Genomic DNA, 24,557 nt, shown 5'->3' on the forward strand with positions numbered 1-24,557 from the left:
TTGTTTTTACGACCTGGAGTATCGCGTACCTCCGTGTAGGAAAGAAGGTTCTGATAATGATGCGCTGTTTATAGTGAAGTAACTCACCAGCTGCCGTAAAATTTAACATAGAATGTGTTATATAAGAAGAGTTGTGTCATGGATGAAAAAAAATAACCAGAAACTGCTTTCAAATACCAAAGTCAGAAAATGCACATGAGCAAATATATATTACAAACGCATCTTTAATAAAAACTAAAGCTTAAATGAAAGCTACCATGACTTATTTAGATTTTTTAACAATCTATTTTGTTTAGCACGTGTCTTGGTACCTATACAGTTTTGTTTGTATGAGCAATTTACAATGTTACGAAAATTGAACATGATGCTTTAAAGTGAGCGAGGTGTAAATTTGATCTTGAGTCCATCTATTGCCCTCAGGATGAGCTCGCTGGACAGTTGAAGTTTGTCGCGATGCTCAAGGGGTCGTAGATTGAAGTTTCTCAGGATGTTACCCAGGCATATCTTGACCTCCATGTTGGCAAATTTTTGTCCTGAAAAAGCACAATTTTTCTTTTTAAATATCTGAGTAAACTTTGAATTTCTAACACTGCACACGACAGATACAGATTACCTCTAAAGAGTTTGGGCACATTCATGCTGTGGGAACCACGTGTTCCCCGCCTCCCTATCTAGGCCTAGCTCCGGTAGTCCCTGGGGCGTCGCTATGTCGGGGCGCATCCCTGAAGCGAGGCGAGGCCGCATTCCCTGGTCGACGGCTCTCCTTTGCCCTCTAGGGTGTTTTGCCTCAGGCACACCCTTCGGGACCTTGAACGTGTACATCCGCCCCTCCGGGGAGTGAATTTACTACCGACAACCAGGGCGCGTCCATTCCGTAGGCAATATAAGCCGGCCCTAAAGAGCGGCTGGGGGCTCTCGTCGGGGGAGGGCCTTACTCCACGGAGCTCTATTTTGAGGCTCTTCCGGTGATTCTGCCTACTGCGACAGCGCAGACTCTGACCGATAATCCTGTCACATTGAGACAGCGCCGATATTTTGGACTTTGTTGAGGGTACTGTGATTTGGAACTTGATGTCAATAAAAACGTCGCTCTACGGACCCACGGACCAACTGTGTTTTTACGTGGTACTCCCAAATGGGAAACTAACAATGCACGTCGAATTGAAAGCAAAGTTAATTATAAATGTCCAAGATAACTAACGTTGCCCTTCCAAGAGATAACCGTTTTCACATATTTTACGTTCTTCAACACAATTTGGAACTACAATCAAAACTCCAAGATATTATAGAAACAAAAAGTAAAAAAAAAAAAAAATTACAACAAAAATACCTCAACCACAGTAGGTATTTTTTTACGGACAAAGGAACTGAACGCGTCGAGAAAAAAAAGTCAAGTGAACAAGACACGACAATATGGTACATTTACAGTGGTTACTTCTTTTTGGCATGTCTGTCTTTTTGGTGGTCTCAGTTTCTTGAAGATGTATTAACTGGTCACTTTTTGTATTGATGTATTTTATTAGCCTTGTGTCTACATGCAACGCGAAAATCGGAACACTGCACATGTCGAGGTGAAGCGTAATCTTAGACCACTTGTTGACTTGCCGAATGAACTCTTCCTTCTATCTATATTCCTTCAATATGGATAGCGTAAAGACTCTTTAAAACCTGTGTAAACTTTTGATTATTAAAAATAAAATGTAAATGAAAATCTATTCAAATTTCCAGTCACCGGGTGCCGTCGTTGAATCATGTCTTGCTAAGTTTCCGAACACCTTGACCTGGATATCAGACTCTTACTGAATTACATATGCCGGTCTTCATCCACGGATCCACAGAAGTGAACAAACAACAAAGAAGTATGCATTTGACATCAACAATACATTAGAGCTGAAAAGGGTCGGTTTAAGTCGGTCATGAACAAATTTATGCATGCGTTCCTCACCTATGCAGTTTCTCGAGCCAGCTGAGAAAGGAATGAACGCAAAAGGGTGCCGTGAGGCACTGTTTTCTGACGAAAAACGCTCTGGATCGAAGACCTCGGGATCTGGGAAAATCTTTGGATCTCGGTGTAGGGCGTAGATAAATATATCTACTGTAGTACCTTCAGGTAACAGGTGGTCTCCTGAAAAATTACAAAAAATGGTGTTTTAATTAAGCAAGTATGCTGTACTTTCTTCCCCTAAAGTGCCAATTTATTTGATTGTCTTTACCGACGGGAATAATTATTAAAAGGTACGTCCTATACATGTGTTATCTATAACAAAATATTCTTTATTCTATCCTTTACTCTAAATGATTTGTCAGTTTTCTCACCCATATGATTCATATTAGTGCTCGACTTGTCATTTGAAAGTTGAAGCTCATATTTGGGAAGCAGGTACCCGAAAATTTATATTAAAATGTGGCGGCCTGGCGCAGTGTATAAAAACATTACTGAGAATTTATGTAGATATGATTTTAGGTCGTCTATTAGAAGATAAAAAGAACGTTACCTAATCTGAGTTCCTTCGTGACGGCTCTCCCAATGAAGGGAACTGAGGGGTAAAGACGTTGGCATTCCTGGAAGCAAAAATAGTACGTTGTTGCGTTCATACATTGTACTGCTTAATTTTAAAACAATCCCTAAAACGTACATACTATAAAGTGCGTATTCTAAAATAGTGAATATTATGCGCAGGTTGTAAAGTAAAGTTCTCCTGTTATTGCCTTCTTTATAAAAAAATAATAGTAATAGTCTTTATTGATCAAAATCAACTGTACAAAATGTCAGGTCTACCGAAGCCGGTTAGGGCCTGTGTGGCGCGACCTGGCAGTGGAAGCACATTCTTCACAAAAATACAACACAAATCAGCGACTGGTACTCAAAATTTAGAATGCTTATTTCTATTATTAAACAGTCTCTTGACATTCTTTTTAAGATGACGATTCGTCATTTAAAGTTATCATAAATTTCAACAAGGTAGAATTAAAAAAATAAATAAAAAAGTGCAGTGTTTTATTCGGCATAGTTCTATGATGAAGTACAAACCGCTGAATATAAAATGCTATCTTGTTTCTGTACACGTGTGTGTACAGATTTTGAGGCTAATTATTGTGTGGTATTAAGGGCAACATTATATTTACCTTTGTTACGCAGTCCATGTATTTGAATTCCTTCATGTCATTCATTGATATATTTTTTTCGATGTCATTTCCAAGTACAGCATCCAATTCCTGCTGTATTTTCTGCTGAACTTGTGGATGCAAAGCGATCATGTAGAGCGCCCAGGCAATGGCCAGTGCCGTGGTGTCATGACCCTTTGAAAGTAGTTTGGTAGTTAACGCTTTTACTCAGTTAGTTATTCAGTCACAAAGTTCTGGAGTTTACCTCAAACATAAACGTGTCGACCTCTTCTCTGATATCTTCGTCAGTAAATGAACTGTCACTGTCCAGACTGTAGCAGAGTAAAATGTCCAGGAACGTACGGAGCCTTTTCCTTTGAGGTTTAGCAACATCTGCGAGGGGTGCCTGCGCCGTACTCCTCTCCTTGATCAGTTCCTTTCTGCGTTTCTGTATCACCTGCGCCAGATCAAAAAGTTTTAAAAAAGACGAAGATCTTTTCTTAAAGCCTCAATAAAATAATATTTATGTAAATTCTCTTCTGCAAACAACGATACTTCTTTACCTGGGTGCTAAAAGTATGCACAAGATTTGTAGCCGCCTTATACCGATGTCCGTATTCTGTTCGGTAATAAATGAAGTCTAGAAGTAGCCAGGGTGTTTGCGCCCTGAACACCATTTGGTCTGCTAAGCTGAAATAAAGTATTGCTTAAAGTTAGTGGTTATATATGAGTAAGCAAAATAACAGGGTAAACCAAGCAGAGGTGGTTTATACATATAATTATTGCAGTTGCCCGAATGAAAATGTTTTACTGCAGAGTTGAATACAAATTTTATAACCAAGTAAAAGCAATACACTCACAAATTGGCAGCTTTGACGTAAGATTGGCACTCCGGTTGTTGTTGACTTGCAGTGATTCCCATTATTGTTTCTGTAATAAAAGAATCAAGTATCGCTTGGGTTAGTTATGTGCACCATGTCATCGAAACATGCAGACTTATTCACCAAGTAAAACGTCCAGCGTGGTCGATGCTGCCAGCGGCACGACATCAACCCAGTCGTCCTGCTCAGAAAGTTGACGGATCCTGGTTACCAAGTGCTTTGTGTGCTCGTTTATGGGCAAAACAAAGTCGTCCAGAATTCGGAAGTGGAAAGCGGGGGTCAGCATTCGTCGCCTCGTCTTCCATTTTGATCCAGAGCTGCATACCAGAGAAACTATAAATCTTACAATTAAAGTTTTAAATATAGATTCGTCCTTGAAAAGAAAACTATTTTTTATGTCATTCATGTGCACATTAGGAAACAAGACCAAACATAAATCGGACTATAAGATAAAAAATTTACTTCAGAAGAAAGGCAAAAGTGTGGTGTAATATTATAATTAATACCAATTTAACGATAATTTTTGTCGTGATTACGTAAGACCCAAAATGACCAGGAATTCAACTGCGTTGGAAAAATGGTGACTAATTTATGATTAAAGCTTCAAATATTTATTTTCTAAGTGTCTCGATTGCGTTTGTCTGAATGTCTGAAATTTCACAAAATGAAAATGATTCTTAGAGATTATGAACAATCAATTATAACACACTTTACCAGTTAACAAATTACTTAGTTCAAAAAAATGTTACATCATACCGTTCTAGGTACCGTACTGTCTGTCACCACACGTACCTTGTCAGAAGCCCTGTGCCAAGCCAGGAGTGCAAAAGTGAGTAATCAATGGACTTGGAAAGCGTGTTTGTGAGAACGATCTGAAAAGGACAAAAGTTCTGATAAACACTGCTAAATCTGTCACATCCACGTTAAAGTTATAAGCACAAGCCCATGTTTAATTATCCGCATGTGATTAGTTTTTTGATTTCATTAGGAGTGAAGACTATATATACCAATGCCCTTTCAACGAGCGTAGACATCAGGGATAAATCAAGATTCGGTAAGCTCCTACAGGACTGAATTCCTCTTATAAGACATGTGAGTGCTTCTTAGGCATACCATCTTTGCTGCACGATAATCCCTAGGTAAGTTTCACGACGGAATATTAAAAGAAACACGTTAATGTTGAGTAACAATAACCTGTACTTTTGTGATTACTCTCTTTTAAAATTAGTGCATCATTTTCGGTTGACGTGAGAATAGAAATGTCATTACTCCCGCTCTCCATTTCCGAATCACAATGTGCGATAAAGTGAGCGGAAAAATCTTTGTCGGTTTTTCCTTGTTTTCATGTACACAAGGGTGATTTATTACCCCGGTGGATTGCAATTGACATGTCCAGCAATAAGAAGGCGCAGCTGCAATGTTGAACATCGTGTATGCCGTTATGGCTTTTCCACTTGGTGCTCCTGATTCGTAATGCAACCGCTGCACATGTCGGTGTGAAACTGTTGGCGTTCACAACAAAGGTAACGAGTTGCAGGTGGAACGTAGGGTGAAAAACGTTTCACGAGTGTGCCATGAACGTTACCTCAATAAGGTCAGCTCGGTATACGACCACGGTAGGTACATGCCCTATGTAGAACCGGTAAAGCCCATGGGATTGATATTCCACGGAGTGAGCTACTCGAATCTCAAGAGTGGCTGAAATGAAAAGGAACAGTGTTTGCTCAGTGGCATAGAAAATAAGAGGCTATAACGAATTCTCAATTTAGGAAAACACTTGCATAAGGGTAGACAGAGGAACACATTCAAATAAAAATGCGCCAGACGGGTTCATATTTGACCAGCAACAAAGCCGTAATCTCTAATAGTAATCAAATTTAAATGTTCTTAAGGAAGTAACCCGTCGATTTCAATTCTGAATCATTACGTACGTTGTCTACAAAATTCCAAGACTTCGTTTAAAGAACACATGACATAAACATCTCCAGCAAAAATTGCCAAGTATCAATGTTTGAAAGGCAAACTGAGAGGGAGAATGTCAGTTGCATAAAAATCAAAATTTATTTTCACGATTACATCTCGTCGTTGACCATAGATTACCGCATTTTGCGAACTATATCCCGCACGCACTGAAAAGTCAGCACTTAGTGCCTAGTCCCAGCATAAAAATTATCACACACAGCACACCTTGACCAATGCCTGCCGTATCAGGTAGCAAAGAAGCTGGTATCATACACAAATCCCCATTAATATGCTCTACTATTAATAATATCTTTAACCTCTTGTCGCAGTAAATGTTCTAGAAAAAAACAATTCCTCGTATAGTTCGCACCTGTAGATAGTCTGTATCGGGTAAAATTTCGACTTTTAGACATGTAGTCTGTAGACTATAATCTGGAAAACACGTTTGAAGTACCATAAAAAAACAAAGCCTTGATTTTCTGGATTGAATTTGGCAACTGCGTTCTATACGCTCGAAATGAACGCGAAGAAAATGTGAACAAGGCAGGTGACTCGGGAGTGAAACCTCACATTGAATAAAAGGATCTAGAAATAGCGTCTAACATTTTACGTGTGCTTAATACACTTCTCGGTTAATAAGAGCCTTACATGTGTTATATTTTACATTAAATGTTTTGATTATTCTATCTGCTCCTCAAATGAGCAAAAGTGATGGCTGGAAAATGTAGTGACCGCCAAATATTTTGAGCTGCGTTTGTTTGAAACAAATCTGACACACGGAACAAACACTTAGCTAAATAGGGAGTGTCCGACACATGAAGGGGGCGTGTCGATCCAAGTGATGTGCGCGCCAAATGACTGTTGGCAGCCGCACCGCGGCGCCACTGTCGTTTCGCACGCTGCCGGAACCACTCCACAACCAACGAGACTTGCGGCGTTACGTTTTGAACGTCGAAGAACGAATTAGGCAGCGAGAAGCAGGAACAAAATAAGCACTGCCGTTCTCACTGACAAAGCAGGAATAACAGAGCTTATTGTGTTCATGCGCTGCCTGATTCCTTCTTCGGCGTTAATAATGACTAACGCCGGAGTAGCTCCTTCTTTTTGAAGAACACATGCAAAGGGGGAATAAAAAAAAAAAAAAAACGCCTAGACGGGAAAAGGATGGCAAAAAATGAATTTACAACGAACAAAAAAAAATTAGAGCTATATTTACGGCGCGCAACGAATTTGTAGTTGGCGCCCGCGGAAGCCGCCACTGGTCACGTGGTAGACCTGTGCGTCACCGCGCTGCGCCACCGCCGCTACAAAGTCACGCCACCACGGCACGCTGGGCGTGGCGCGCTGCCGGTCGAACTTGAACGCGTTTCTCCACACCGCCGCCACCGCCGCCGCCGTCAACTTCTGACTGGCTCACAGGTCTATCACGTGCTACGAATACTTGAAAGGATAAAACATCGAGGACGAGGACGGAAACAGGACTTCTTTCATTGAGCAACAACATAGAATGACACAAACTATAAAACCGTCCCCAATGGTTTCAACGTTCTCGAAAAAGCGCTGGCGAAACGACGAGGTATCAATAATCTAGTTATATCTGGTGCAGAGAATTCGACCTTTGTCTCTTGTCAGTGATAATGAAGGTGCAGAAATATTGTTGTTGAGAGTCCCAAAGGGAACTGTACTATAAATATAAAAGTTTAAAAAGCACTAGCGTCACGACAAGGTGTGAGTAATCTAGTCATTTCTGGTGTTAGGAATTCGACCTCTGACTTTGTCAGTGATAATGAAGGTAAAGAAATGTTAACAGACCCCATGGCAAATGATTCAATGATTTCTCTCCCAAATCTCTTGTTGTGCGCGCCCAGTAATATAGTATCAGAGAAATAAGAAGTACAGTAATCGCATGTGCGGCTGTGAACGACGATTGGGTAAAAAGACTCGTTTGAAGCTTTTGATGCTTGAAAGTTGTGTTTCCTAGGTCGATGGATGACGCACCTTCCAGTTTGTCCAGTGTATTGACTGCTGCAGCTTAGTGGAATTGAACAAACCTTTCTTTCTTCACACTCTACGAACTTTTTTGGTATGTTTTACATTGCACCCTCTGGGCCTGTCGCTCCCATTAGCATTTTACACATCTGTTTGAGGCGCATACGACAAGAAAAAAACAACACCCGTGTCGAACGTGGACGCGACAGATCTTAAACGGTGCGCAGAATTGTGCATGTAGGGAATCACAAAGAAGCGACTTTTTTTTTTTTTTGGCAACAGCTTGAGGAAGTTGTAGTCTTAGGATGAATTTTTCAAGGGTTGAACCAAGGAGGTCCACAAGAAATCCTGCTTTTTCCAACCTCTGATGCTGCAACTTGAGGCTACTTTCGGAGAAATTTGTACACGACTCATAGAATGAGGACTTGAAAAGTGACCTCGCTATGCCATGCTTAACTGACTTGGTGTGAGCACTGGTGAAAGGGAGGACTGGCTTCTCCAATCACTGCTGCAAGGCCCAACAAGGACCTGAGGAATGAGGGTGTAACCATAAATCCAGGAATTATAATCCTTTCTTTGAAGGATTTTCCCGTGTAAATGTTAATCTTGCAGCACAGTCTTTGAACACTTCAAAGACGGTGTCAGCGGACAAAACGTCTCGATAAATGACCAAGTAATTGTCGACATACCTAAACAGTGGAGGCTTCATCAACCTGACAGTTGACGAAGCCTCAACCTGACAAATATCTATTTGTAGTCCACCTTAGTAGAATACGCCTTTCAGTTGAGGGCTTCATCAACCTGACAAATATATATTTGTAGCCCACTTTAGTAGAATACGGAATAAATATTTACAGACCAAAGTATGCAATGGCTCGTGACTTGCACCTGTCCTTAGTGAAATATTTCTTCTTTTTTGACACAACGATCAGTTGGACAAGTCCTTTCAGGGTTGCCTAATGTTTAGGTATGTCGACGACTACTTGGTCACTTATCCAAACGTTGTGTGCGCTGACCGCATCTTTGAAGTTTTCAAAGACTGTGCAGCGAGACTAATTTTTACGCAAAAAAATCCTTCAAAGGAAACATTACAATTCCTGGGTTTACGGTTACATCCTTATTCCTTAGGTCTTTGGTTTTCCAGCAGAGACCGGAGAAGTCAGTCCTCTCTTTCACCAGTGCTCACTCCAAGTCAGTTAAGCATGGCGTAGTGAGGTCGCTTTTCAAGTCCTCATTCTCCAAATCGTGTACGCATTTTTCCGAAGGTAGCCTCAAGTTGCAGCATCAGAGGTTGGAAAAAGCAGGCTTTCCTGCGGACCTCCCTGGTTCAACCACAACTTCCTCATGCTGTTGCCAAAAAGAAAGGTCGTTTTGCTGTGATTCCCTACATGCACAATTCTGCGCACCGTTTAAGATCTATCGCGTCCAAGTTTGACACGAGTGTTGTTTTTTCCTGTCATAGGTGCCTTAAGCAGATGTGTAAAAAGGTTAATAGGAGCGACAGTCACAGAGGGTGCAATGTAATATATGCCAAAAAGTTCGTAGAGTGCGAAGAAAGAAAAGATTATTCAATTTCACTAAGCTGCGGCAGTCAATCGATTGGACAAACCAGTGTTGGGAAGTACTTTAGGCACATTGTACTTGAAGTACTACTTCAGGTAGGTTTAGGAAACTTGTACTTTACTTGAAGTACATTCTCTGAGTATTTACTTGTACTATACTTAAAGTATTTTTGTGGTACTTTCAGAGAAAAGTACAATTCCTGACTTCAAAGTACATTCCCCAATTTGATTTTGTTAAATTTTTATCACGAAATGAAGCTTTGTCAACTCCAAAGAAATCCTGGGAGGGATATTCTACTCTCACCAGAAACGTGAGCAGACGATGCATCGCTCCGTTTGTTCTGGGGGCGACTTTCCCGTAGCTTTTTGAACTCTCGCTACGTTTCGGTCGGTCAGCGCAAGTGAGGAGGTTTAAAATATTATAACAGCAAAATGAATCATAACCTAGCACCTGAGACTGTGGTGCGGAAAAAATAAACTTTGAAATCTAAGAAAAAAACAACAGAGGAGAATGTCGCAATGTTTTGAGACATTCTCTTTTGTCTTTTCTTTCGAGTTGAGAGTTCCTTAATTTTTTCGCACCCCATCTCAGGTGTCACATTATAATTAATTATCACCAGCTCGCCTGCGCAGTAACTGTCTTTTTTCATTAAAGAAAGGACACTCCTCTATGAGGGCATTACTTGCGGAAGCTACGGGGCTGACGTCATGCTCTCTCCCAGTACATCCCCCTTGGGTGAAACAATCCAGTGCAAGCGACACCAAATTCAGAAGAGGGACTTCTGAATTTGGCTCCATTCCTGAGGGAACTACTCTGTGGCCACTTGACTTTATCAAATATTCGTCGCTGTTTTTGGAAATAGGTCATGCACCCCTGGTTACCCCTGGGCGATGCATAGCAGTTAAAACATCACTGTATAGGGGAATAAAAGGGCATGATGAAAGATTGTTTTAAAATACTTGTACTTTACTTTGAAAGTACATCTATTTATAGTACTTTACTTGAAGTACATTGCACCCAGTGTACTTACTACTTTACTTGAAGTACGTCACGTCTCATTTACTTTGTACTTTACTTGAAGTATCTTTGAGGTGTACTTTACCCAACACTGGGACAAACTGGGAGATGCGTCAACCAACGACTCAGAGAACACAATTTGGAAGCATCAAATGCTTCAATTGAGCCTTCTCACTCAGACGTCGTTCAAAGCCGCACGTGCGATGACTGTACTCCTTATTTCTCTGATATTAGAATAGTGATCGGGCACAGCAACAGATATGGGAGGGAAATCACTGAACCATTTGCCAGGGGGACTGTCAACAACATTTTTTTACCTTCATTATCAGTGACAATGATGGAGGTCGAATTTCTAAGATTAGAGATGACTAATTACTGACACCTGGTTGGGACGCTGGTGCTTTTGAAAATTTATAGTTATAGTACATTTCTTTTTGGGACAGTCAACAATAATATTTCTGCGCCTTTATTATCACTGACAAAGGTCGAATTCCTTGAACAACAGATAACTAGATTATTCTGTCACGTGGTGCTTGAGTTTTTCCGGGAGCTTCCTGTATGCCCTGAAAGTTACTTATTAATCTTGGTTCTTTTGTTGCACTTTAAAGGAAGTATAAGTAACTTTTAGAGCCCATATGAAGCTCCCGAAAAATCCCTAACACCACGGGAGAATAGTGGCCGCTTTTCCTAGGGCTCCCACGGTCGCGAACTACAAATACGTTTCGCGCCGTAAATTTAGCTCTAAAAGTTTTTTTTTTTCACTGTAAATTTTGTCAATTTTTACATTCTTTTTTATCTCGGTTGTTTAAATTTTTTTTTTCTTTGCATGTGTCCTTTGAGGCTGGTTCACACACTTTAGACTTCCTAGAACTGTGTGCCTTGAAACCTCTTAAAATCGCTTGCTACAGGAGAAAAGCGGGGGATGAATTTGAATTTTATAAACAAGTACCACAATGCTGGTGCATGCCGGAAGTCACTTGAGCTAAAAATGGCGGAGCGTCGCCTCCATTCTAGTTTGTCGCGGCGGCGCGGCTCTGGGATCTGCATTAGAGCAATAAGAGCGGGCTTGCAAACGTTGGAGCGTCACCGGCAGCCACAGGAGACTAATAAGATCATGCGCTACAGGATGTGGGATACGCCATGAGCCAAAAATGGCAACGCGTCGCTGCATTCAATAGCAGTGACCGCGGCAAAATCAAACAATGGCGGTACTTGGGTAAGTCAGGATATCCTGCGCTTTAGACTAGGGAGGCTGTAGTGAGGGTGGGCGCAACTCAAAACCTGGAGAGCGTTTGCAATTTAATGGCGGCGCCTGAGGGAGAGGATTCGAGAAAGGATATGCGCCAGTGTTGCCTGCACGAGAGCAGGCGCCCGCTCTGTTGCAACTCTGCTGCTCCATGCGCCTTTCCTCCTCTCGCCTCCCATTGCAAGAAACGAGCGCCTTGGCGCAGCCTCTCTCGCTTCCCTCTCGCTCTGAGAATTGCAAACGTCGAGCGGAGAAAGCAAAGTTGCCAGACAAGCAGCAACGTCCAAGATGGCGGAATTTACCATTTTTCGCGTTAAAAAAATACTTAACCTATCGCAACAAAACTGGTGGCTATGGAAAAGTAATCATTTATAAATTGTGTAAATTATTCAAGCACCTTAATGGGCTTTTATGACCCGAGTTAGGAAAGAAAACGACCCTTTGCCCCATAGACTCCCAGCAAAATTTAGCAATTAAATGGCGTCCATGTCCCGTGATCGCCGATCTAGCAGTTGCACCCACCCTCACTTGAGCCTCCCTACTTTAATGGATGGATGGATGAATACGGCTGAGCCCTTTGGATCGGGCGGTAGCTTACGCCACCTAGCCATTTTGTTTTACATTTAAGCTTAGAATATTTAAATGTGAAATCTATATTCACTCCGCAGTGCGAAGAAAATGAGGCTATGAAACCCCTTGCCATCAGTAAATAAGAAAATACCTAGTTTTCTCTCGATTTCTGCCACCGTTTACTTAATCTTTGCTTGGTAATCTCTACAGTCTTGAAATCCACTCTTCCTTCGCTGTCTCTAAAACCCAATGACTTTATTAAATCTATGTTGTCTTCGGTAGGCATAGGGTGAAGCCCTTTACAGTAGAGTATCAAGTGCTCAGCCGTCTCGTCCTCCTCTCCACAAGCAGTGCACAATGTATCCATTTCTTGGTACTTCACTCTGTATGTTCTGGTTCGCAGAACACCCGTCCTCGCCTCAAACAGCAATGAGCTTCCCCTAGAATTGTCATAAATGCTTTCTTTGGCAATAACTGTTTTGTTTAATCTATAGCTTTCCAGAGCCGTCTTTCTCTGCATTCCCTCTAGCCACCGATCTCTTTCTGTGGCCTTAACTTTCTTCTTAACTGAGACTTGCTCTTCCGTACCTTCGCTATAGCCCAAAAACTTTCCTCTTAATTTCCTAGTGCGCTGTCTCCACTTTGTGTCTACACTCCTCATGTATAAATAGCTGAAAACCTTTCGTGCCCATTGCTCCCCATCCATTTGCCTCAACCTATCCTCAAATTCTATCTTGCTCACCGCTTCCCTGCTCTCAAATGACGCCCATCCCATGTCTCCTTGTACTCCCTGGTTTGGCGTTTTGCAATGTGCCCCCAAAGCCAGTCTACCTACTCCGCGCTGTTTTATTTCTAGTCTCGCATGCACTTCGGATTTCATGCATAGCATTGCGTTTCCAAAAGTCATGCCAGGCACCATGACCCCTTTCCAAATCTCTCTGACCACCTCATACCTGTTGTAATTCCAAAGTGCTCTATTTTTCATTACAGCTGCATTTCTGTTGCCCTTACCTATTATATACTTTTCATGCTCTCGGAGATATTCTGCACCATCACATATCCACACTCCTAAATACTTGTATTTACTAGCTCTCTCAACTGTAATATTCTGTATCTTCAGCCTCTCAACTTCATCCTCGTTAAAAATCACGACTGCTGATTTTTCGCTACTGAATTCTAAACCTAATTCCTCTCCTTCCCTACCACAGATGCTCATTAATTCCTGCAGCTCTGTCCTGTTGTTAGCCATTAGTACGATATCATCCGCATACATCAATCCTGGTAAGGATTGCTGAATTTTTTGGCCTAGCTTACTGTAAGAAAGGTTGAATCCAAGCCCACTCTTCTCTAGTCTATCCTCCAATCCTCTCAGATACTTTAGACAGAACACACCAACACCACCTATCGGGGAGCCGTAAAACACTTGGCGGTGCCATATATTTTATATTTTCTCGCGCATCATTTTTTTTTCTTTAAACAACTTTGGTTTATGTTATAATTGGCCGTTTTTTACAGATAGTACATAGATTTGACCCCGCAGATACCACAAAACATGCGCCCCAGTGAAATGCAGTTCCACAGTCACCGCATAGATGGCGCCAGCGTGCCAGTGTGTTCTCTCGTCGGAAGAGATTGTAAGAGGTTTGGGTACTCGGTTCTAAGAAGTCGCGAGTGTGTGAACGGGTCTTAAGGCGTCGCACGTCCCTAAAACGTTTTATCTAGTGGGTGCGTGGTGCAAAGCGTGCTCACCCAGAGTAAAATCGCGAGAAAAAAAACTTGATGAATTTGCGCAGCTTCGCGGGTGTTCTTCACTCCAGCGGTCACATGTATTCCCTTGAACCCTTTGTGACTTCTAGTCACGGTATGATGCCGCTTTAGCCGCATATTACTCAGACGAAAATTAGTTAGTAAAACGTAAAAAAAAAAAAAAAAGAATTTTGTAGGCTAGCATAAGCCAAAAGTGCGCAGGCTTGCTTAGAAAAAAAAATGTCTTAATCATTCTGATAAACCCTAGAAGCGCAGAATGTGTCGTGAATGCGTTATTTATTATGCTCGGTTAGAGAATGTTTTGGGCGGTTACGGATGCGTTGCACTCACGACATACTCATGTACTCCCCGAGTTTATCGGAATGACCAAGACTAGTTTAATTGTATTCATAACCCGAGACGTATGAGATAACATGAGGAGCTACACTTCGTCAGTCGGAAACCAGCTGCGCACGCCGACAGTCTCCAACTCTCTTGAGACATTGTTGATCAAAAATACAATCGCTATTGAATAGTTTTTTTCTTATTTACAGTATATCATCAACAAAATATTTAAATTTATTATGTACGCTATACTTTGCCACATGCCGTTGCGGGGAGGACAAACATAGATTCATAGTACCAACGAGATGGTTGAAGCAATCATAATGATTGTTGCGACCACCCGGTGGCGTTAGCAAAAACCTTTAGAGCCATTATGAATCCAGCAGAGAAAAATATTCGAAGTACTTTCGCAGAAAATAAATTAATCGCTTACTGCAAAACGCCGAAACTTCAATGGAAGGTAGCCCAAGGAGCGAGAGCAGAATGCCAAAGTTTCGAGAGAATACTTTAACTCAATCAGAAGTTAGCAGCGATTTCTAAACAAAATTAGATGAAAGGTAACCCTGCACTGTTGGTAGGAAACATATGGTCACGCTGCTTGACACCACGACTCAAAAGATAATGCTAACTGTCGTGTGTACGCCTGAGTATCTACTCAGAGCCATTATCATACGACAATAGCCGCCTCTGTGGCTCCAAAGCAAAGCGCTGGCCTTCGATCCCTAAGTGGCAGGTTCGAATGCCGGTCCAGGTGCCCGCACTCTGGCGGGGGCTCATTGCTGAGAATGCGCCGTGTAACCGAGCTTTCGTTTGCACGTAAAAAGATCCCCAGGTGATCAATATTAATCCTCAGTCCTCCGCATCAGCGTCTGAGACGCCTGTCGTTGATTAGGCAAGTAAAACTCCCAAATTTACTTTTGATTGTTCGAAAATAGGGTTATCTACAAAGCTGCGCTGTCAAAACACCGTCCTACATCTGCAACAAAAAGAGTATTTTTTTTCTTCTTTTCTTTTTTTAAATTTTTAGTGAGTCGCTTTTGACTCAAGCAATGTATTGGGTAGAAACTTCTTAACCTTGCCTTCGTAGCTGGGGCTACCTTCTAGTAAAATTTCAGCGCTCTGGGATTTGTACATTGCTCATGCGCTGCAAAAAAACAAAAAAACAACTTAACTATGTTTTTTTTTATGTTGACCCGGCGCAGCCTCAACCTTCGCGAATCTATCACACTGCAGTAAAACTGGTAAACTTAGTGCCTCGCGTAAACATATATTTTAGGTTATCCGTAAAACAACAGGCACGTTCGCTTTATCTCCCCTGATTTAGAATCTTGACAAAGATCAGCTGCACACTTCCAAAACGCGAAACAAAAAAAGAGTGCTTTATGTTTTGTTGATAAGGAATGCTATTTAGCAGAATGTAGCGAATATACCTAACCACTTGAAAGGTGCACGCCAAGGGCCAACATCTGGGGACCTCATCTGGGCACTCGGCGAGAAAGTCGGCGAGAAATCTGGCGGCCGTGATTGGCCAACGCCATACTTGACCTTGACGCCGGCCAATCATAGCCGCCGGATTTCTCGCCGACTTTCTCGCCAAGTGTCCAGACTAGGGCCCCTGGATGGCAGGGTCGGAGAACTGAAGTTTGAACGGTACCTGAAGAGACAAAGGTGGGATTGAACAGGAGTGCCGCGTCATCGTTCGTCTGTCACCGAGAACACGAGTCGGACCCAAACGGTGACGCAGTACTCATGTTCACTCCCAGGTTTGCCTCTTCGGGTGACGTTGAAGATTTAGCCCTCCAGCATAGAGACCATACATACTAACTCTAGAGGGAAAGGTCCGCCATTTTCTCATGCATTCTGGCTGCCGGAAGCGGCGGAACATGCAGGCAGACCCTCGGGGTCCCACACATTGTTGCCAGCTGCTTTCTACTTCACGAAAATAATTATATCACCAGAGCAGTTTCATGAACTTTAACGATCCGCGAACTTACCGGTGGAAAGATATTCGCGTTCCTTTCGAAGCTTTCTTTCTGCATAGCGCGCAGATGCACGGCCTCGCGTCAACACTAAACTAAACCAGATAACCGTCCTCGCGGGTGGGGCGGGTGGGGCGCGAGTGGCGCGCCCCACCCGCCCCACGAGTGGGCGCGCTCCAGGAATACGAAACTGAGCAAACACCAGATTTCCGAGATTTCGACAGAAGGGAAGTTAATGCAGCGTAATGAGTATCCGCGACTCCAACTAACTATAGGTGGCGCCACTCATTTTCCAAGATGGCGGGTTTAGTGAGGGTCAGAAATGCGTGCCGCTGTTGAGCCCGTCTAGTGTGCTGGCTTCACTGAGCGACATAAATTATTTCTGGTAATACAAGGAAGCTGATGTCTTATGAGCGCAGGTTACCCCTTTAACCTGAAAACAAGAACGGTGTTTAGCGTATTTTTTACGGAAGGATGCGCGTTTTAATTCTGGAGCGAAACCGAAACTTACCTCTATTTTGGATTTAATTTCTCGATATAGGCCTTAATTTCGAATTATTTCACGACTCAAGGTGTGTCTCACATCGTAATTATTTACTTAGAAAAGTTGTTCGCGGAAACTTTATTTTGTGACATATTGCTCGATCCAGGGTGATATTTGTAGTTGGTGAAAAAATCAGTGCTGACATCTGTGCGTTCTCGCAGCCTTTCTCTCGCTCAGATAATTGTCATGGGAAATAATGACAATTATTCCAGCACAAGAATAAGAAAATAATTCTAATTTTTATAATATGTCCACGAAACGTATAAACTAATAAACGCTGCTCTCACTGCAACAACCCAAAGACGGAATCTGAGTCAGACAGCTGAAGTGTGTGTGTGTGTGTTTATAGCACCGCGTGACGTGTAGGACTTCATATTACATCCATTGTTTGACTGTTTGTCTATCTTGATAACTATGTCAGAGTTTTTCATATGCTAAAAAGAAAACAGAATTATACCTTTCTGGAAAGACTATTATGGTTAAATAGCGTATTCTCGCGATCTTGGCGTTAAGTGGAGGCATACTTTGCCGCGATTTGTATTAATAATAATAATATTAAAAGTCACATATTTGAATAAGTAATTCTTCAAGTTCTAATATAATTTGTTGCTTATGATCTAATTTTAAACGCGCGAAGAAATATGACAATAAAAACTGTGCTAATTATCATCACTGGTTTCAGTTGCTGCATTTTAATTACCAATAAAAAAATAGTCTAAAATCAATGAAAACATTTTAGCGAATGTGAGAAATCCATGTAAAATTACATTAATTGTGAATAAAGTATATTGTGCTCAAAGTCGCGACTTTTGACAACCGGTTAAACGCCCAAAGTCGCCGCCAATAACCTTCCAAACCCAATGCCCAAAAATAAAAAAAATAAAAAAAAGAAAAAAATGAAAAAAAGAAAAACGCTTTTTTTTAATTATTAGTTTTTTCATAACATTTATTTACTTTTGTATTTGCTCGCCGTTGTTTTGCCAATCTCAACCTTTCCAGTTCGAAGGAGGAACGCGTATACCTGCTTGCACGTCTGGTCACTGCAGCACGTTTCGTTGGCGTTGGAAGCCGGTGAAACAGTTGTGAGTTTTTTACTCAAGCCCTGTGTGTTTGCGTTAGCTTTACGTGTTCTACACTGCGCGTGCGCGGAGCCCGAAACTGCGGTCTTGGATGGCGCATGGCGATGGGGCGGACGCACAACGTGGGGCACGGAACTCTAACGCAAACGCATACCGCTTGCGTTTGCTTCTATGCGCAATACTAAAACTCTCCAGTAAGGTACAATCCCATACCGGCTGCAGCACTACGTTGGGACAGTGAAGAGTCTTGTTTACATTCGGAAACGACATTTCGCGAGCCATGATCGCGAGCAGTTCCGCCATGCCCGCTGAGCAGGAGAGTCGGGGGACCCTCACTAGAGCGCTTCCCGTTTCCGCCGCGGGAGGGCGAGCGTCGATCTGGAGACGCGAATACTGCTTTTTATAAGCGTTAAAATAGCTCAGAACTTTGTTTACAACCCTAAATTATCACTGTTTATATTGCTGAGAGTTTTCAGTCTTCGCGATTACCATTGCGACTGTCGTCCTTCAGCTGGCAACATTGGTTTCTTTCTCTCGTGTTCTGTCGCTCCCTTTCGCGATCTTACCTCGGGACCCAGGATGTCGGCGCACGGGATTTGCCACTCCTCCTCACCCACCTTTACCCCCTGCCCTCCAGCGTTCTTATCTAAGTGCTATTTTGATCAAGATGATGATGATGATGATGGTGCACCGCTGTCCCACTATCTCCGAGGGAAAACAAGCGGACAGCGCAAATATGCTGACGATGTTTTTTTCACGCAGCGCGGGAATGGGCGGTAGAGCAACGTTTTTCTATATATACACGGTCATTTTCGTCAATTTCGTTACTGGTGCTAAGGTGCCTGGAAAGCAGCTGGAACGCGTCTTTGACTGGTCTGTTTACCACATTCAAAAAGTGCTCCCTCAATTTCCGCCTGTCGACGTCACAGAAGTGTCACGCTGTCGTCGGCCGCGATCCTGGCGGTGTCACAGCAGCGGTGGTGGAAGTGACAGACGCCTGATCTGCTGCGTGTCGCTCTTCAGCTCGACAGCCCACGGAAGCTTCGAAAGCCAGGAGCTGAGACGCCGCGACGACAGCGACACTTGCGTTCACTCGTGCTTTTCGCCGGCACTTCTACAACCAACCACCAGGATCGCGACATCCGACAGCAGGACACCGACTTTTGTGATGTCATTTGTTGACACTGGGAAACCTCTTTCGATGCATGGGCGAAACAGGACGTTAAACCTATACAAGTTGGAGACGCGTTCCAGGCAGCGTACTGCCGCAGCAGTTGTTCAGGGGCCAATATGCCAATGGTAATAGGTATTAGTTATCAATTGACCAAACGCAGCCACATTTACCTCATCTACGAATACATGCTCAACTGTTTGTTTCAAAGTTTGACCCTGATGTTCAAATAACGTGTCAAACAATAGCAAATTCTGGAGTCGAAGAGATGCACTTCTTCAACGTGAATTTTAGTAAAGAAGAAAAACACAAACAGAGCTACTTACACACGTTGTAAGGCACAAGTGGCTTCCGTCGCACGGCCCGCAAGTGCTGTTGAACGACCCAAAACAGCGGAATGCCTTCGTAGGGTCCCGGTGTATTCTTCAGGTGCTTCCACGTCGACAGGCGTGCGACATGCAGAGCCCCGAGAAGCACGACCACCAGGAGGACGCATCCCAAAACACAGAACACCGAGAGGAAAAACAGCAGCAGGAGCCACGCCGCCATGTTGAGCACCGCTTCCTAGCCAAATAGCGCCGCCGAACGCGCCGATAACGCGATAAACACGCAGCGAGATACGTCCAAAGGCTTCGACTACTCCCCGAAATGGTCGCAGTGCTGCAGCGTTGCCTACGGGGACGGAATATCTATATCTGACAGGAAGGAGCGTAGATTTTGCAAGCCTGACTTTCTCTCTTCACCAGCGCTCTCGCCATCGCCAGTTCCGCCCATCCGTGGAGACGACCGTCTCGTCTAAACCTGTAATGGTCGGCTGGTTTCAAAAAGAACACACACGGAAAAAGAAAAAGAAAAAAAAACCTGGCGCGGCTGCACAAATTTTTTTTTTTTCTAGTTGTGTCGTCATAACTATATATATATATATTAACTGCGTTCCTGTACTTTAACGGCGTGCGCTCGCACGACCTCTCGGAAACGCCTTGAGACTCGATCAACGGTCCCCTCGTAACAGCCGCCGAGTGTGTGGCCTGGAGTCAAGCCCCTTGGTGTTTTTGTGTTCGCATGAGGCCCGTGCTTCGTCGATACTTTGGAAGCATACCCCGGCTTTAATGATAGTCGGTACTTGAAAGAAACGCGAAGCGGGAATTTTAAGGGGTTTTACTCCGGAAAAATTCGGATTATGAAGGTAATATATTTTTTTTTTTTGGTGCAGATTTGAGCACAATATATTCGCCTTTCTCCATACCCTACCAAAAAAAAAAAAAAAAAAAAAAGGGATATTCAGCTACATTGTTATCAGCGTCTTTTCTTGACTTTACTACCTGCCCGATGCTTACAATCTTCTGTTTGCTTGGAATTTAAATTACTTGCAAAGTGCGGAGTTGCTTTGCTACTGAGGTATTGGAAGCATGGCTTGATTTTGTCACCGAATGAACACGCGTACATCTATAGCTGTTTACCTTGCGATCGTTTTTTTTGTGACTGAGATTTTGTTTTAATTACTGATTTGTAGATCCGGTTACAAAAGTAGCAGCATATCTATTGAAGGTTGCGTAAAGTATAGTAAGGGATGTAAAATTATATGATGATTCAGTAAACTACTACAAATTGAGGAATCTCTGCAACTTAAACCTGTGTTGCTTGAAGGTGCAGTGCGACGATTTTAACGTTAAAAGGACTTGCAGCTCGCATTTTTGTATTGTTTTTTGGCACAAGTGAGAGAAAATGCGCTACCTTCGCTCACGATATTACAATTTTGCTGCGTAATGGTAAAACATTTGTTTTCCCGATTTGCAGTTGCGTGTGATGTTCTTTGAAACTAAGGTGTAACGCCATTCGGAGTGCACAAGTTTTCGTGGTGCCACGTATCAAATGTAAACAAAACCCTCTCCTATCCGTCGCTGCCCTCACCAACTCTCTCGTAGCGAACTGCCTATCTCGATCGCTCACTGTGACCTTCAGTGATGCTAAGCGGGTGCGGCTATCTTGTAAATAAATAAAAATAACGTACGAAGGTTTTGTTTTTGATGCTGTTAAAGGTTTCCCGCTTTCTGTTTACCTTCATGTATTCCATAATTCCTGTGCCTTGTGCACCTTGAACCTTCTCGTTTTCCCGTTAGTTTTATATTTGTTACGTTCTCGGGAAGACGTCGATCACTTTCTTTGAGTTTGTAACTTGCAGTGGATAACATTTTTTTTGTCCATATATTAACCTATTAGAAGTGCAAAGAATCAGTGCCTCGTCAAGCTTCTTAACCTCTTTTACTTTTCCCTGTTTCGGATCCTGTGCAAAATAAAAAATAAACGAAATAATTAAAAAACAAATAGAAGTTAAGAATCACGGAGGAACGGCTGGGATTGAGGGCCTCGAATATAGAACCGAGGGTGGTTTTCCGACTTAGGTCACTAAGCATCTCATTCGCGAAAGACGCTGTGCATTGTGAGATACCCCAACCTTCAAATTATTCATTTATATATATATATATATATATATATATATATATATATATATATATATATATATATATATATATAAATATATATATATATATTTTTTTTTTTTTGCAAAACTCAGCGCGCGCGTAAACAGCGTTTTGGTAAGGATCATGGCCCGGGCCCCGGGGGGGGGGGGGGGTTGTGCTTTCCCCCCTTCCCCGGATTTTACCAGGGGGGGGGGGGGGGGGCACGTGCCCCGACCCCCGAAGTCTACGCCTACGTCTTTCACTGTTATAAAAACACAACCCCTCCTCCCTCTAAGAAGCGCAAATAGTATGGTCTAAACTGGAATCTGGAACAGTCGCTTTCTATCGTGGACCGTGGGCCAGAAAAACATTGGCCCATTTCGTACTGAACGAACCTTGACGAGATGAATTGGAAAACTCGCTGCCAATAGTCCCAGATAAAAGAACGAACTAATTTGATGTTTTCAGGACCAATAGCCCTGTGCTCTAACGAACTTTATTTGTGAATACCGTCTTTTTGGCTTTTTATTTTGCCATCGTGCCTTTCAAATTCGGTGTTTCTCGGATAAGACCGAATTGACGAAAGTTTACCGGCGAGGTTTTTTCGGAGTTTATCAAATTTATCCCAAAACAGGGAACTATCTACAACCTGCAATAGCATATACGGCGGGAGCCGGAGTTCGTGATTAAGGTGCATGATACTACCTGCGCCATCACCTGAGCTGGGTTAATAATAGCTCCTTACATTTAGCTCCCTTCAGTCATTCGTCGCCTCATCTATTTCATTCGTGACATTTCGGTAGGGGTGCGGGGTATACGTTCCACGGGCATGGACTGTGATACCCCTCCTGGACCAAAATTGCAACACGAAGGAACTCCGCCCTCGGAAATTGACGTCGACCCGAAGCTTCCAGCTACTGAACGAGGACGGCTGCCTGACCTTCTGAGTGAATTCGGCGAGCACTCCGCCAGAACGTCAAGGGCGCGGCCAACACCGGTAGCGAAGCACCGCATCTTTGATGACGATGACGCGCTCCCTGTCCACTAGTGGCCGTACCGAGTCTCATTGAAGAAAAGGGAGGGGGTTCAAGAACAAGTGCAGGAAATGCTTGACGACGACATCATTCAACCCTCAAGAAGTTCGTGGGCGCCCCCAGTCGCGCTTGTAAAGGAGCATTGAACCTTGAGGTTCTGCGTGGAGTATCGTTTATTGAACGCTGTGACTTAGAAGGGCGTCTATCCACTTCCCCGCAGTGACGATGCGTTAGACAGCCTGTGCCACTCCCGATATTTTTCGTCGATGGACCTGAAGAGTGGCTACTGGCAGATCGAAATCGACGAACGCGACCACGAGAAGACTTCCTTCGTCATTCCCGACGGACCGTACGAGTTCAAAGGGATGTCGTTCGGACATCGAACAGCACCAGCCACCTTCCTCACTCGTCACGGACACCGTGCTGGCACTTTGGAAACAGCCGAGCTGCCTCGTCTACCTCGACGATGTCATAGTATTTTAACGGGATTTCGACGAACACCTGAGACGACTTCAAGCCGTGCTTCAAGCTATCAAGACCGCCCTCCTGTCGCTCTAGCCTACGAAGTATCGATTTGCCTATGGTGAACTTAAGTTCCTTGGCCACGTCGTGAGCAATGAAGGTGTTCGCTCTGACCCCGAGAAGACGGGCGTCGTAACTACATTTACGTCGCCATCTGACAAGAAGTCCGTGAGAAGATTTCTCGGACTCTGTCTACTTCAGGCGGTTTGTTCGGGACCTCGCCAAGCCGTCAGCATTACCGACGTACCTCAAGGAGGACGCCGTAAAGTTTAAGTGGACAGAAGAACACCAGCGGTAATTCGATGAGTTCAGACGAGGACTCCAGACGTCCCAGATCCTTGGTCATTTCAACCAGTTCGCTGAAACAGCGATCCACACGGACACCAGTAACACCAGACTTGGTGTAGCACTAGTCTAAAGGCATAAGGGGGCAGAGCGAGTCATTGCCTACGCATGTCGGACGCTGTTTAACGCGAAGAGGAACTACTCAACGACTGTAAAGGAGTGCGTTGCTGTCGTCTGGGCAATAACAAAGTTCCTCCAGTATTTGTATGGGAGTCCTTTTGCGTGGTCACAAATCACAACTCCCTGTGCTGGCTCGCGAATCTAAAGGACCCCTCGGACACCTCGCTCAGTGGAGCCCATGACTGCAGGAGTTCGACAGGACCGTGGTGTATACGGCCGACCGGAAGCACAATGACGCCGATTGCCTGTCAAGGGCCCCCGTCGAGGCCGTTCCTGCCTGCACCGAAGACGACGACGATGAGTGGTTCCTCGGCGCTATGGATGTCAGCGACAAGGCAGGCAACACTTCAACGAGACGACCTCCAACTGCGAGCACTTATCGAGCAGCTAGATGGACAAGGGAGTACGGTTCCCTGTGCTTTCTTACAAATCCTGCGTATTTTCTGCATTCGACAAGGGGCGCTGTACAAGGAGAACTTCGGCGACAACAACGCAGCATGCTTGTTGGTTATTCCTTCCAGCCTTCGAGAAGAAATCTTCCAAGGTTGCAATGACGATCTGATGGCGGGGCACCTCGGGTACAGCAGGACACTTGCCAGAAGTCGTGAAAAATACCATTGGCTTAAGCTGCCGAAGACACTCGATCGTGCCGCGAATTCCAACGATGCAAGAAACCGCCCACGAAGCCGATTCTGCCTCGAAATTCCCCGTTCACCAGATCGAAATGGAATTGCTTTGACCGTACCCACCATCGACGCAAAGGAACCGGTGGATAATCGTCGCCATGGATTATCTTACACGATACGCCCAAACCAAAGCCCTTCCGTTGAGAACTGCGGTTGAAGTCACGAGGTTTTTTATCGAGTCCATCGTCCTT

General features: G+C 43.6%; 1 protein-coding gene across 1 annotated transcript; it reads right to left on the reverse strand.

Moving 5' to 3' along the window:
• Positions 1–303: 303 nt before the first annotated feature.
• On the reverse strand, positions 304–19,889 carry LOC8038892 (cytochrome P450 4V2). The gene is made up of 11 exons (XM_029994673.4): positions 19,524–19,889; positions 5,572–5,684; positions 4,779–4,858; positions 4,110–4,303; positions 3,966–4,035; positions 3,669–3,795; positions 3,371–3,562; positions 3,127–3,300; positions 2,496–2,562; positions 1,946–2,125; positions 304–533 (listed from the first exon to the last, which is right to left on the reverse strand). The coding sequence occupies exons 1-11, from the start codon at positions 19,744–19,746 to the stop codon at positions 370–372; spliced, it is 1,584 nt and encodes a 527-aa protein (XP_029850533.2). The 5' UTR covers positions 19,747–19,889; the 3' UTR covers positions 304–369.
• Positions 19,890–24,557: the final 4,668 nt, after the last annotated feature.

The sequence above is a fragment of the Ixodes scapularis genome, unplaced genomic scaffold (genome assembly GCF_016920785.2).
Source record: "Ixodes scapularis isolate PalLabHiFi unplaced genomic scaffold, ASM1692078v2 PGA_scaffold3__209_contigs__length_174095766, whole genome shotgun sequence".
Taxonomy (NCBI): domain Eukaryota; kingdom Metazoa; phylum Arthropoda; class Arachnida; order Ixodida; family Ixodidae; genus Ixodes; species Ixodes scapularis.

Excerpts from the sequence above, each read along its gene's own strand:
- LOC8038892 (XM_029994673.4), bottom strand. The coding sequence starts at position 19,746 with ATGGCGGCGTGGCTCCTGCTGCTGTTTTTCCTCTCGGTGTTCTGTGTT. Across the intron at positions 4,859-5,571 it reads ACCGAGCTGACCTTATTGAG|ATCGTTCTCACAAACACGCT; the intron begins GTAACGTTCATG and ends TGTCCTTTTCAG. Across the intron at positions 4,304-4,778 it reads GGCACAGGGCTTCTGACAAG|CTCTGGATCAAAATGGAAGA; the intron begins GTACGTGTGGTG and ends TCTGGTATGCAG.